Source organism: Chenopodium quinoa, unplaced genomic scaffold (assembly GCF_001683475.1).
Source record: "Chenopodium quinoa cultivar QQ74 unplaced genomic scaffold, ASM168347v1, whole genome shotgun sequence".
Lineage (NCBI taxonomy): Eukaryota > Viridiplantae > Streptophyta > Magnoliopsida > Caryophyllales > Amaranthaceae > Chenopodium > Chenopodium quinoa.
The window spans coordinates 5861022-5876284 of record NW_018743920.1 but is presented as its reverse complement, the minus strand read 5'-3'; the positions used below and the strand labels follow the sequence as shown (position 1 = coordinate 5876284).

Here is a 15263-nt window from a genome sequence, read left to right as displayed (position 1 = left end):
AAGAGAAGAGGCAGGTACATTTTAGGAGGCTGCTTTGTTGCTTCCAATACTGAAGAAGCAGTCGCCAACTTGGAAAGTCGTTATTCACTGTAATTAGTGTAATAAACCTTTTTTTAACATACGTGACATGTCCATATTCAACGCGCCTCACTTTTGACCGTTTCATTCATCAATTCCAGTTGGTCCACACTTGCCTATTCTATTTTATCCATCAAAACTTTTGTTTATTTTAATTATACTCCATTTGGAAGGCATACTTGATTAGCCCTCATTTCTTTCCAATTGATTTGGTGCACGTTTTCTTTTAGGAAATAAGAACTCTTTTTCTAATATCTAACTATAATAATGTCATTATCAAACCAAAGTTGGATATTCCTATGTGAAATGAACCGGCCTGTTTTAGCTTTGATCAAAATGGTATCAATATGCATTGTCCCAATCCATATTCTACTGCAATTCCACTTGATTTTACAATTAACAGTTTGATGCAACTTGTTCAACACTCCTTTGCTTCGCTTCACCTTTTACTTTTTGTCTTGTCATTTCCTACATGATCTACCTCCAAAAACACAACCATTTGCTTCTTTTTTACTTTCTCTTATATCTATTGTACGGAGTATTGTATTGAACTTTAGTCGTTTAAACACGTGCGCATCTTTTAAATGCACATTTTCTACCGTCCTTATTGCCTTTTACCTCCGTTGTTGCCCAACCTTGGACCTATGAAGCCGACATCTTATAAATATAAAGTCTATGAACAAAATCTTAAATGATACTGAGCATTTTAAAGAGACAGACATACTTGTACTAAAAAGAAAAAACTAAGGGAGGGCCATGGCACAATGCCAAAGTGTAGAGCCGCACAGATGTTGGTGTTGTTGCTCAAGGCCATCCACAAGCCCATTGGAGCACTACTGCAGGCCACACCAAGACATGGGAGATCAGGTGCCCAAGTGTAAAGGCACGACATGGCCAACAATGTTGCCAAGTCCAAAAATGATTTTTGGAACCCAAATTTGAAGGGTATAATACACAAAATCAAATTAATATTGAAGGTTTGGGACCCGGTATTAAAAATAATTAAATAAATAAATAAAATTTATAAAAAAAAAAAACCTCAAGGTTATAGAGGATACATCCCAAGGGCATATGATGTTGAAATAGCATAGACGATGGTTCAGCCAACAAGGCTTTCCACGTTACAAAGTCTCAATTTATTTTTAAAAATATGTCTTACATAATCACATTGTAAAACTCTACTCAACAATATGAATAAGCAAGCAGTATTGGATCTTTTTCCTTTCCAAGAATTCCATATCAAAGGCATAAATAATTTAACTACATACTGATTATATAAACCTATTAAGACCCTTCAGACTTCTGCCCTTTTAAGAATTCCCAGCTTGGAAGGTCAGCTAGAAACAGGTTCCTTCTGCAGGTTGAACAAGTTTTCGGTTGTGAGGTGCAGCCATTTCTTTCCTCAGCTGAGTCAGAATGTCCTCCATAGTAAACTCTCTCTGCCAATTCGCCAGCATCCCAAACTTCGTCGGTTCAACCTGCCACCCACATATGTTGTTCATAAGACCAAAGATGACAATTTAAGGCTCATTAAATATAACATAACTCCACTTCAGCATGAATCAGCCCCCTATTTGATTACCTGCACATCACATTAACACTTATAATTAACTACCTTCTTCCTCAAGGAAGATAGAATGACCAAGCAATTTCACCTAAGAGCTAACTAAAACATATTTAGACCATCAATAATAATAAGTGGACTAAACAGCACCACATGACACCATATAAACACGGGCAGACATTCAATTAATTCCTCCATAAGAAACATATGATAAAGCTACATTCTATCAGCTGCAATAATCTCCAAATGGATGAACATGCTTCATATGTTGGCATCCTTAGCAAACTGAGTATTAAACTATTAATAGGATAGAGGGCCAAAACAGCAAATTTCCTAAAGTCAGTCAGGCAGAAGTGAAGAAGATTACCATTCCGGTCTCTGCGTTCACGCAAGACATATTAATCCGTGTGTGGAAGCGAACGGTTGGAGGTTTCTCTGGATAATCTTTGTCACAAAAGAGCTTCAACTGATATATTCGGCCTTCATGTACACTCTGATACAAAATCAGTATGAACCTTCAATTCAACTAAATTTCACAACAAACATTAACCATATACTGGTATTACAAAAAATGTGCAGTCTCTAATCAGTAATCACTATTGAAGACACCAATAATTTACAAAACAGTAATATACTCCCATTACCCAGGCATTTATGAAAAGAAGAATCAGGAACAAGGGCAGGCAGTAGAAACAAGTAGAAATGTGCAGACAAGGAGGTTGGAGAGAGTATAAAGTAACAGTGAAAGAAGTTTGAAGGTCCTTGGACATGAAACATTCAGGATTGATTTCTCGGTAAGTGGAACAATTGCAGAGGACATGGGCACAACATTCTATCAAGAAATTAATTAAACAGGCTAATTTTTTCTCCCTAATACTTGAGCTAAAGGGAAATTATTATACACACAAAACTACCTATAGAACATTTGCTTTCACTAGTATACAGAAAAATCAAGTAGTTACATTGATAACCAAATCACAACTTACATTGTGAGGACCAATTATAGTACCCGTCCAAGAACGCATGTAGATATCATCACCTTCATCCATTCCATAGCTGACGCTCCCATCTCCAATCCCTTTTTCACCACGTTCAAGTTCTTCTAGCAACCTGAAGTTCCTGGGAACTGTATGACCATATCATCAGTAAAAGTACAACTGAGAATACATACTTCATAATGCAGTTCTAGTGTAGTTGTACATGATATTCAGCTAAAAGGAGGTATAAGTAGCCAATATCCAGAGAATTACTCACAAAACATTCTTGAAAGAAGAGTCAACTGGTTATGCAATTAGAAAAAGGCAAGCATGATTCAACCGAAAGTGATTGAATCATACACCTTCATTAAGATACACTATACATGTATGTATGCAAATATATGAAATTAACAATTATTGAAAGAGAGAAAATGGTGAGTGAATTGAAAAATTCCTTAGCATAATTTCCAAGCGAAAAGATTAAGGTCCATTGCAACTAAACTATCAATAGCTTGTTTAGATAATAATTAAATTAATTGGAAGTAACACTAAATTATGAATGATGATGTTACAAATAAGCTTTCCCTAATGAAATCAGCCATTCCAATATCTAAGATAAGCCAAATCCCAAAAAGGGAAAGTATCATAGATAATCTTCAGCATATTATCAACGCAACTTTGACGGCAAAAATGATTTGTTACGTTATTATTAAAATCTACTAATCAACAGAAAATTGCAACATCATAGCACAAAATTCATGTTTGAATGATATGGATGGAAACCCTAAAGTGGGAATTGAATAAAATCCTATGCGAACTTGGTTGGTTACATGATCGAGTAATTGCAGAATGAAGATGGTAAAACAATGAATCAAACTATAATACAGTGAATTCAATAAAATTAAACAAAGGCTGAATTGAAGCGATGAAATTCCAATGAGAAATGAACGCAATAAAGAGCATACCAACGACGCTTGATCCTCCGGAGCCGATGGTCATTTTTTGGGGAACTTATCAACTTAAATGGGATGATCAATAACAGAGGTTTCCGGGGTAGAGTGTCAACTGAGAAACAGATGCACACACCATCATATAGAATAAAACCTGGGTTCGTCACCAGGTGTAATAAGGATAAACCCCAATTTAAATCATTTTCACCATTAATTCATTTAGGTTAATAAGGTCAGGTATAATTCACCTTATTTTAAATCATTTTATAAAATACGAAGTATAAGATTAAATTAGAAAAAATAAGTTCAGATCTAGGGTTGTTCATCGGTCCAAGATCGGATCGGACCAAAAACAGAAAAATTGAATTTCAAGAACCGAAAATCGGGCCGATTAAGCTAGACCAAACCCGGACCGGACCGGTCTAGACCGATTTTAGAATTATTATAAAAAAAAATTTAAATTTCAAATAATTTATGGAAAACTCGAAAAAAAAAATAATGGAAAAACATTATTTTAATGTCTTTTTTGTATGTTTAGTACAAAAAAGCTCATACGACTAAAGTTTTCCAAACTTGTTAAGGATAATCTTAATTATTATTAAAGGTTTTATGTATAATATTAAGCAAAAAAACCGGTCCGGTCCAAAACCGGTTTTTATAGAGGTTTTGGACCAGACTGGAAAAATAAATTTCTCGACCCGAAGACCTGACCCATTAATTTGGTCCGGTTAGGACCAATCCGACCGATTAGATCATCATTTTATGATCGGTTTTTTATTGCTAAATATCTTTGATTCGCATTGAAAAAAAAAATGAAAATTACATGTTAAGAAACACACATTATTACGAATATAACAAAACCCAAATTGATACATTTTTTTTCTTTATAGATTATCATACGCAAGTCAAAGTTTGGTTAAATCATACAATCAGATTAGATCAGACCACATAAGTAAAAATAAGGTAAACTAAACAAGCCCTTGAAATATTGTCAAGTGAAAATTTGTTTTTAATACAGTGTACAAATTATTCACCTTTCATAAATTTTATGCTTATGAAATTAGATAAATTTTAAAACTTATAATAATAATAATAATAATAATAATAATAATAATAATAATAATAATAATAATAATAATAATAATGATTAGGGGATTTTGCTCCCACCAATCGGAATGTGCCACGTGGGCCAATCAGGTCCTGCCAAGTTCCCCCAGTTGGAACTGTCAGGGCTTGCCACGTGGCACACGCCTATTCGTCCACCCTGGACCTATTATGTCATGACACGTGGCATCCTCCATGCCTAATGGAGAAACCGGCCACCTAGGCCCAACTTCCAAGGGAAGCCCAATCAGCCCAAGGTTAACCTAAACCTAGGATTGACACGTTTCCCAAGGTTATAAATACCTCCCTTAAACCTCATTAAGGGGGATTACGCACATTAAACACTCTCACCTAGGGAGACCCAATCACTTTAATTTCCGCATTAATTACTCCTTAATCAAGTACTAACTTGACCGTCGGAGGCGGATCTCCAATCATCTGGAGCATCCGTTTGTTTTGCAGGTTCAGGCGTCCGGTTCCAGTCTCGGAATTGTAACTCTCCCGCAGGACATCAGAAAACCCCGAAACATTTTTGGCGCCGTCTGTGGGGAGAGTACTTCTGAGATGGCATCCACGTCTGTACCGACTCCTGAAGAGAGGCGTCCCCTAGACGACCCTCAAGTTCAGTCGGACCATGATAATGAGAATGAATTTGAAGTTGAAGCTCACACAGCTTCAGACGGGACCCTAAGGGCCCGACGCACCCGTCATACTTAAAGGAGGGAACGGGAACATCTTCAAACTGGACTCAGTGATCCAGCAGGCGCACTACCTGTTCAGCAGCAGTCGGCTGATGGGTCTGCTCCCATTACAAGGAACGAACTCATGACCTTCATGAGGGGCTTCAAGGGAGAGATTCAAGAGTTGCTCAACAAGAAGCCTGCTCTGGCCAAGGAACAGTCAGCTAAGAAACCTTCCACTTCAGGGAAGAGGAAGCCAGTTCAAGGGCGAGAGGCGACCCCTCATCCTAACTCTAGGAAGTGGGAGTCGCCTGCCCTTGATTTCACAAAGTACCGCTTTCCTACTCCGGGAAAGAGGAAACATGTTCGTCATATTCAGGCGGACGGGTCGAAGAAAACATACACAGATGCTCGGCTATTGCTAGAGCAGAAAAATAATGACCGATTGTCAGAGTCGGCCTCTACTTCAAACTTCCAAGACAGTCTGCGCAATACCTCGATGAAGTATACTCAGTCGCATCATGAGAGTCAGTCAGGCGGTACCTCCCGTCAATCCGGCTTTCATAGTGACCAGGCAGTACCAAACTTACCATTTGTACCGCAACAGCAATATTTTTTGCAGCCACCTCTGTTTGGTGGGCATGCAGCAAAGAATGTCCAACCTATGGACTGGCAGCTACGGTTTCTTAGACTTGGGGAACAGCCGTCGGCCTTCTCCAAGGAAATTGCTGAAGCCGCTCAGCCGGCCAAAGTGAAAAATATATTAGTAGGCACCTATGACGGCACTACTAACCCAAAAGACCATTTGATGGCATTCACCAACTTGATGTACCTTCAAGGGTTGGATGATCCCACTTGGTGCAAGTGTTTCCCAGCGACTCTCAAAGGAATCGCACAACAATGGTTCGACAACCTGCCGACTGGTTGTGTGAATAACTTCAGGACGCTTGCTTACTTATTCACCTCCAACTTTGCCATGAACATACCTGCAAAGAAGACGACCCTTGATTTAGGAACAATTCAGCAGGGCGAGAAGGAGGGGCTTCGTTCTTACATCAGGCGGTTTAACCTGATGAGAATACAGATTCAAGGGTTACCGGATGAGGTAGCCTATACTGAATTTTTCAGAGGCCTCAAAGACGGATCGACATTCAAATTTGATTTGGTCCGAAAGAGGGTGGCGAATCTTCAAGAGGCCTTGATTGAAGCGGAAGCCTATATACAGGCGACTGATCTTTGTAGTACAAAACAGTCGGACGGGAAAAGGTTCGACAAAAAAGAAGGGCGACAGGATCAGTTGTCGAACAAAGATGAGAAGAAAAGAAAAGAGGTCTGGGCGGCTGATTCCTCTAAACAGCCGGCCCAGAAGAAGAAAAAAGAATTCAAACCATACTCCCCAAAGTATGCGTTTAACAAGGATAGCCAAGCTATCCTAAAGGAAATCAAGGACGGATCTCAATTGAGAAGTCGATCCCCATGAAGGGTTCTACAAGCAACCGGAACCAAGAAAAATTCTGTGATTATCATGAAGATGTTGGTCATCACACCAACGAATGCATCAGTCTCATGCGGTATCTGGACCGCCTGGCTGAGCAGGGCGATCTTGACACTTATGTCAAGAAATCTACGGGGAACACTTCCTCGAAAAAGCAGTCGGCCAAAAAGAGTCAACAGGCCGACAGCTCTGATACAGATGATGCAGTCGTCTACACCATTGTCGGCGGCTTCGCATGAGACGGTCCCACTATTAGGGGCAACAAAGACAATATCAGGCGGCTAGATGTAAATTCCGTTCACCAAGAACGACCCTCCAAATATTCATTTCCTGAGATTGTCATCACTGAAGAAGATCTAGGAGGGGTAAGGGGGCCGCATGACGACCCTATCGTTATTGAGTGTAAAGTGGCCAACCAGAGAGTTGGTCGAATCCTTATAGATACTGGAAGCTCCTCAGATCTTATCAGTAGCAAATGTCTGTCAAAATTAAAATATCAGACTGATTGCATACATCCGGCATCCCACCCTTTAGTAGGGTTTGGAGGAGGAGTCGTCCACCCAGTGGGACGAGTGGATTTACCCATCCGCCTGGGTGAAAAGGGGAAGGACGACACATGGTAGTCCGGTTCATGGTAGTAGAAGAACTCTCGGCCTACAACATGATTCTGGGACGACCAACCCTGAATAATTCCAAGGCTGTTATAATCCCATCTCTTATGTTGCTCAAGTTTGAGAGGGATAATGGAACAGTCGGGTCCCTAAGGGGAGATCAGAGGATGGCCCGAGAATGCTATCTCTCGGATATCAAGCCCACTGTTATGACTGCTGGGTCAAGTGGTGGAAAAACAGACCTTGACAATGTCAAGGAGAGTGCGCCTGTTCAAGAAGCAGGCGGCAAGAAGAGAAAGACAGCCCAGACGGGGGCCGCAAGAAAAGACAGAAAATAGCAATCATTGGCAGAGGAGCGGTCGGACGAATTCTGCCCTCAGCCGGATGGTGAGCATACGGACCTGATCTTAGACGACTCACGTCCTGACCGAACAGTCAAAGTTGGGACGACTGCTCTGAGAGTCCTGGGTGACGATTTGCACAAATTATTGAAAGAATACAAGGACATCTTTGCATTCGAAGTCTACGAAATGCCAGGCATTAGTCCTGACCTGGCGGTACATAAACTGGTTGTGGATCCGAAAAAGAAGCCGGTAAGGCAGAAAAAGCGGAACCACGGCGAAGAAAGAAGTCAGGCGGCAGCCGCCGAAGTTAAAAAACTACTTGATGCAGGGTTCATTCGGCAATGTTACTTCCCAGACTGGGTTGCAAATGTGGTGCTTGTTAAAAAGCCAAATGGCACCTGGCGAATGTGTGTAGACTACACAGATTTAAACAAGGCGTGCCCCAAAGACAGTTACCCTCTGCCTAAAATTGATAACCTGGTCGACTCAACAGCCGGCCATGCTTTGATGAGCTTTATGGACGCCTACTCTGGTTTCCATCAAATTCCTTTATGGAAGAAAGATCAGGAGAAGACGGCCTTCGTCACTGATCAAGGGTTATACTGTTACACGGTCATGTCGTTCGGTCTTAAGAATGCCTCGGCCACCTTCCAGCAAATGATAAACACTGTGTTCTTTGATCAGATCGGGAGAAACTTCGAGGCATACATTGATGATATGATTGTCAAGTCTAAGCTTCAGACAGATCATATGTCGGACCTCCGAGAAACTTTCGCCACACTCAGGCGGCACCATGTCATGCTCAATCCCAAGAAATGTGTATTTGGAGTTGAGTCTGGGAAATTTCTCGGATTCCTTATCAATCAGAGAGGAATAGAGGCGAACCCTGAGAAGGTGCAGGCGGTCATCGATATGCAGTCGCCCCGTACTGTCCGAGAGGTTCAGAAGTTAACAGGTTGTCTGGCGGCCTTGGGAAGATTTCTAAAACGATCAGGCGACAAATGCTTATATTTCTTCCAAGCCATTAAGAAGAAGGCAAGGTTTGAATGGGGGCCGGATGCCGAGGCGACCTTCTAGAAATTGAAAGTTCACTTGCATTCCTTGCCGAGGCTGGTCAGCCCTTTGCCCAAAGAAGTACTCTACATGTATTTGGCCGTCTCTGATCATGCGTTAAGCGCTGTTCTTCTTGCTGAAAGAGACGGCTGTCAGCTACCGGTCTACTTTGTCAGTCATGTACTAAAAAATGCCGAGTTGAGGTATCCTTTAGTAGAGAAATTTGGTCTTGCGCTCTTCATGGCTGTTAAAAAATTGAAGCCCTACTTTTTGGCACATGCAGTCGTCGTGTATGCAGATCAACCTATCAAGCGGCCACTGACCACCATGGAGTCGTCAGGCCGGATGATCAAATGCGCCATAGAAATACAGAGCCTCGAAGTTACTTTCGAGCCTAGAAAAGCAGTGAAGGGGCAAGCCTTTGCTGACTTTATTGTTGAGATGACTCGTCTCCCTGATTCTCGAGATCCAGACCAAGTCTGGAAGGTATATGTGGATGGAATCTCTACTTCAAATGGTTGTGGAGCAGGCGTCATATGTCAGTCGCCAGAGGGCGACAGGTACGAGTATGCTCTACGCTTCAGTTTTCAGGCCTCAAACAATGAGGCAGAATATGAAGCTTTACTAGCCGGAATCCGCATGTGCAAGGCGGCAGGGGCACGAAAGATAAACGCCTGTTCCGATTCACAAATGATAGTGAGTCAGTATAATGGCGAATACGAAGCAACCCATCCGGCCATGATCAAGTATTTACAGGCGGTACGACAGGCAGTCGGTTCCCTTGAAGATTTTCATCTGACTCAAGTGCCGAGATCAGAAAACAACCAGGCGGATGCACTTTCAAAATTAGCATCGTCCGCCTCTTGTGATACTCCTCGAACTATTTTTTGGGAAGTAATGGAGAAGAGAAGCATCGAGGAAGACCCTATTGGAGTCCTAGACAGAAGCTCAACCTGGATGGATCCAATCAGGGCATATCTGAAAGACGGTACCCTGCCGGATGATCATCACCAGGCGGCAGCCATGAAAAAACGGGCAGCTAGTTTTGAAATGATAAAGGGAGAACTTCACAAAAGAGGGTACCTTCAACCCTACTTAAAATGTGTTACTCCAGAAAAGGGGCGAGAGATACTAGACGATCTTCACTCTGATTACTGCGCTTCCCATATAGGCGGTAGGACGCTTGCTCAACGGACAAGGCGGCAGGGCTACTTTTGGCCTACTTTAGAAGCAGATGCAATGGAGATGGTGAAAAAATGTGACAAGTGCCAAAGGTTTGGCAAACTAATTCACCGTCCGGCTACTGACCTCACTACCATTCATAGCCCACTACCGTTTGCTAAGTGGGGCATGGATATTCTGGGTCCATATACGCCTGCTACAGGCGGAAGGAGGTACATACTTGTTGCAGTCGACTACTTCACTAAATGGGTGGAGGCGGAGGCTGTAAAGGGAATCAAGACGAAGGATGTAATTTCATTCATCTGGAAAAATGTCATCACTCGGTTCGGGGTTCCCATGTCTATGATCTTTGATAATGGTCCCCAATTTGAGACGCCTGTTCTCAAAAGCTGATTGGGTGACCAAGGAATTGCACACCACTTTGCATCAGTCGGCCGTCCACAAGCAAACGGCCAGGTAGAAGCCTTTAATAAAATCATCTCAGACGGTCTCAAGAAAAAGATTGAACGAGCAGGCGGCCTATGGGCGGATGAATTACCACATGTTCTCTGGGCCAATAGGACGACTGAAAAAGGGGCGACTGGAGAAACTCCATTCCTCCTAACTTATGGTGCGGAAGCTGTTCTTCTAATAGAACACTACGAGCCGACTCTTCGAGTAATGCTATATGACGAAGAGGCAAACTGGGAAGCCATGCGCCTGGCATTAGACTCACTCCCAGAAAGGAGGGACAATGCTGTCTTGCGCCATGAAATTTACCGCCTGAGAATGACTAGATCATACAACAAAAAAGTACACAGGCGTCCACTCAAAGTGGGAGACTTTGTACTCAGAAAAATGGAAGCAGTTGGTAGGGCTAATGAGTCTGGCAAACTAACTCCCAACTGGGAAGGACCCTACCGAATCTATGAAGAGGTCAGGGACGGTACCTACCGTCTGGAAACACCAGACGACCAACCGTTGCCTTGAACCTGGAATGTAGATAATCTTAAGAAATATTTCTTTTGAATGATGTAAATAGTCGAGGGCTACTTAATAAAAGTTTAATGTTTCATTCAATTTTGTACTAAGAAGGGCATGCCTACTGACAAACAGTCGGCTACTCTCCATGTTTAATTTTCATTTTTACCTAAGAGGGGCATGCCTACTGACAAATAGTCGGCTACTCTCCATGTTTAATTTTTATTCTTACTTAAGAGGGGCACGCCGCTTGTTCCACACAACCGGTTACTCTCCCATAACACAGTTCACCAAGAAATATCAAAGGCTCATGGCTAAAATGATCAGACCAGGCGCCAAGCCAACTGATCCAAATATAAATTCAATTCGACATGTCCCAACATTATAGCAGGCGTCCGACGGCATCCATCCGGGTGAAATTCGTCGCAGAGAGCAGCTCCCTTTTGGGTGGAACATTGTTCTATAAAATCATTACACGGCACCTATACGACTATCTAACCAAGACAACCACGTAGCCGTTTCCCGGACAAGGATACCTCTCACTTAACTGACTAATCAGGTCAAACAAGTGTTCGCAGTAACCATCCGTGTCAACCAACCGACTGAACTACTTGGGATAAGAACAGTTGGTATCTTATGAGTTAATAGCCAACAAACATTGGCGAATAAAGGGGAACAACCGGTACCCACCGCTTGATACCTCTACTACTCAGTCACTTGGCGACTAGGTAACAATTATGTTTCCATGGTCGCTCCTTAAAAAATTTTAGTATGAAGATAAAAAGGTGTTCATACAACGCCTGTTCACACTAGATTAAAAATGGCGGGGAACAGTCGGCCTGGACCGACTAGAGTCTCTAGCTTAAAAAAAAAAAAAACAAAGAAACAAACAAGGCAGGTAGGAAACCACCTTCCTACTTGGTTGAAAGAAATCCATTCTTTAAAGTGGCCGACTGATCGCTTAGCTTGGAAACAGACAACCAGTCGTCCCGGGGCATAGGTGGCGTGACTAACTATCTCGTACCTGTCCGCAACTATCGGCCATGCAAAACAGTCGGTATAGTGTGCAATTGGATATCAGAGTATTCGATACTTAAACAAATTTGAAACCAAACAAAAACGAAATATTTTGGCATAAAAAAGAAGCCGGTCATTAAAGACCGGCCAAATATTCAGAACCCCGGCCCCCTGGCCGGGTAAATAGAAACAAACGGCACGCAGGCCGTGAAAAGAAGACATAAAACTTAAGAAGGGGGTAGATCTTCAATAATAGCAGTTGCCGCCTTGTCAGCACTCTTTTTGCTGGACTCGGCTTCCGCTGCATCCTTCTTCGATGCATCACCCCCAAGCGGCACAAGCGCCACCACCGGCTCCTCCTCCTCCAACGCCTCGTCCTCAGCAGCCGCCAAGATCTCTTGATTATATCTATCAGAACACTGGCGGTACGTTTTTTCCCAAGAGGAAAAGTCGGCATTGGGGAAGAGGCGGCCCCAGGTCATGCGCTGGATTTGAGCAGAGTCTTCCATCATCTCCCGGACCAGCTCCTTCTTTTCTTGCTCGGCCTTTTCCGAGAGCTCCTGAGTAAGGTTCTTCTCCTGGGTCACCAGGCGTTCCTTAATGTGCGCCAAGGATTGTTGATGGTCTCAGCTCGGCCTTGAGATTGTTGATGGTCGCCTCCAGCTCGCTATTTTTCTTCTGGGCCGCCTCTAACTGAGCCCGGATGGCAGAAGTAGCCTGCGCCTGATAATAAAGAATGTCAATTGTCAGAACCTCATTTTGGGCAATTTGAAACATTGCCTTATCACAGTCAGAGGCGGCCATAGCTTTTGCAGCCTTTACCTCTTTGTTCTTCCTGTCAAGCGGCTTGCGGAGGCCGTTCACTCGGAGCAGGGCCTAAGTAAAAGGGAACAGGCGTCAGTTTTCAAACAAAAAACAGGCGTCCTGGAATTTAAATAACAAAAAATATGCTAAGTATACCTCAGCAAGGACCCCTGCAATCCCGTCTAGGTCAAGGGTGCCGACACCCCTGACCGCCTCCCTTTCAGCTGGAGTAACGGCCTTGATCATAGACTTGGCCACCTCGACCAAGTCAGGCTCCTGAGGGCCGGCTGCATCAACCATAAACAAACGAGTTAGACCTAGTAAAGAAAGTAACAAGTCTAAATTCACAAAGACAACTTCATACTTCTAGGCGGCCCGATTGGAGTTTTAGAAGGAGTGGCCGGCTGTTTCTCAGTCGCCGCATGTTTCCTGGCAGAACCAGGAGAGCTCGCAACAGTCGTACTCCGGGTCTTGGAGTCCGGATTTTGGGAAGAAGAAGCTCTTGGAGCGCCCGTCTAAAAAAAAAAAAAAAAAAAAAAAAAAAAAAAAAAAAAAAAAAAAAACAAAACAACACTCGGTCAGTATAAGCATAAACCCAACTCCAAAAAGAGAGTGAAAGGTTCGAAGCTCACCAAGGGCGCCCCCTTGTTGGGGGAGTCGGTTGAGGACTGTTGCATGATGGAGGCCCGCAACATGGCCGCCGCAGTCTTGGAGGCGGTAATTTTGCTCATGGCGTCCGCTGCAAAAACAAATAGCAAAGTTAATAAAAAGTCATAACAGTAATGCATGGAAAAACAGAGTATTCGACAGGCCGGCTACCTCTTGAGCACCGACTGCTGAGGCCACAGGCGGCCAAAAAGTACTCGTCGTAGAGCCATTTGAAGCTCGGGACGCAGTGCAGGGGTACTTGCTCTCGTACCCCTGAAGTAGAGTCGACCCTCGACTCTACTTTAAAGAGTCCTTTATCCAGGATCTCTTTCTTAGCTTTGGGGGGAACAGGCGGCATGCTGCGGCCGCCTGCAAGAAGAGGCGGATTCCTGTTCCACATGTTGAAGCGCTTGTTCAGCTCTGTGTCTGAACTCTCAATGATAAGGAAGGTGCTTCGCCAGTCCTTCCACTTGTTTGCATTACCTCTTGTCATGAGGTAGCCTCTGTGGCTTGTCAATTGATACCAGCCGGTACCGCCTGCCTTAGGGGTCCGGCTGAGGTAGTTCATGTGGGCGAAAGCCTCGAAGTTTGGCTCCACCCCGTGCAGTTCGCACCCGGCCACATAGCCGAGTACGTTGACCCAGGAGTTCGGGGCTAACTGCCATAACCCCAACTCATACCCATCCAAGATCCGCTGAACAGCCGGATGTAGTGGGAAGCGCAGCCCAGCCTTGATGGCCGCCTCGTAGCAGCCAAAGCAGGCGCCATCATAACTAGTACCAGCCGGCCAAACGATTGTGTCTTCTGGATCCGGCACGAACATTAAAAAGCCGGGGCCCATTGTGTGGTTCGCAATAAAGCTCCCCACTTTCTCTTGCATGGCCGTGATCCGGCCCCGTGGGACAGTGCAGTAGTAGGGGGTATTTTGCTCTCGGTAAGAGGCGGATGGCTCCGCCCAATTGTCCCCCTTCTCAACTGCGTGAGAAAGCCTCGCCTCTTGTAGGCGACTGTTTTTCTCTTCTGTGTCCAGAGAAGCATGACCAGAAGAGCTAGACTCGGATTCGTCCTCTGACGAGTCCGAAGAGGACGACTCCTCCCCTCTCCCAGAGGGGCCCGCCTTTTCTCCTTTAAAAGGAGCAGGAGAGAATGTAGACTTGTCAATTGTAAAATTGGAAGGGGTCACTTTGACTCCTCCCTTAGAACTGTCGGCTTTCAAGCCGCTTTGGTTCACTCCACATCTGGCGCCTGGTCAGATGTTTCACTAATCGGCACCCTGTGGGAGGAGCCGTCTGAGTTCGAAATCCTAGCAGTTCTTTTTGTTCTGGCCATCATGTTCTGCATAGACACAGAGACAGTCGGACTTTGTATAAAGGGCAAAGATGGGTCCGGAAAAGGGCAGGCGGCACTCCTAGTCCTAGATTCAGCCGTCTCCGGTGACCGGCTGATCACTAACCTAGGTCGTGTCGTGTGCTTCCGTGGTGCCATTTCAAAAAAGAATAAAATAAAGAGAAATTTAAGAGTAAGAGAACCGACGGTTACCTGAACGAGTGACATTGATGGAGTTCTGAAAATCTTGTGCAGTCGGCTTGTCAGAGCAGGCGGTAGGCAGAAAGGGTCCAAAATGTCAGAGCAAGTTCAGGGGTCCGAATATTCTCTCAAAAAGTTCTCAAGTGTGAAAATGACTGAAGTCAACACTCCCTTATATAGGCGAAGTAAGAAGGCAAAGGGTCACTTCCAAAATTCAAAATTTGGGCGGGAGAATCTCTCGGCCTTTCGCCGAGTGACACCTGTAGCAG

General features: G+C 43.9%; 1 protein-coding gene across 1 annotated transcript; it reads right to left on the bottom strand.

The window, feature by feature from the left end:
* Positions 1–1075: 1075 nt before the first annotated feature.
* On the bottom strand, positions 1076–3751 carry LOC110688148 (ubiquitin-conjugating enzyme E2 variant 1D). The gene is made up of 4 exons (XM_021864852.1): positions 3585–3751; positions 2629–2768; positions 2010–2135; positions 1076–1556 (listed from the first exon to the last, which is right to left on the bottom strand). Exons 1-4 carry the CDS (start codon positions 3616–3618, stop codon positions 1416–1418), a joined length of 441 nt encoding a protein of 146 aa, XP_021720544.1. The 5' UTR covers positions 3619–3751; the 3' UTR covers positions 1076–1415.
* Between the last annotated feature and the right edge of the window lie 11512 nt (positions 3752–15263).

Coding starts and splice junctions, on each gene's coding strand:
- LOC110688148 (XM_021864852.1), bottom strand. CDS start 3,618: ATGACCATCGGCTCCGGAGGATCAAGCGTCGTTG. Junction 2,769..3,584: donor CGGAGGATCAAGCGTCGTTG/GTATGCTCTTTA, acceptor ATGGTCATACAG/TTCCCAGGAACTTCAGGTTG. Junction 2,136..2,628: donor CTATAATTGGTCCTCACAAT/GTAAGTTGTGAT, acceptor ATTTTGTATCAG/AGTGTACATGAAGGCCGAAT.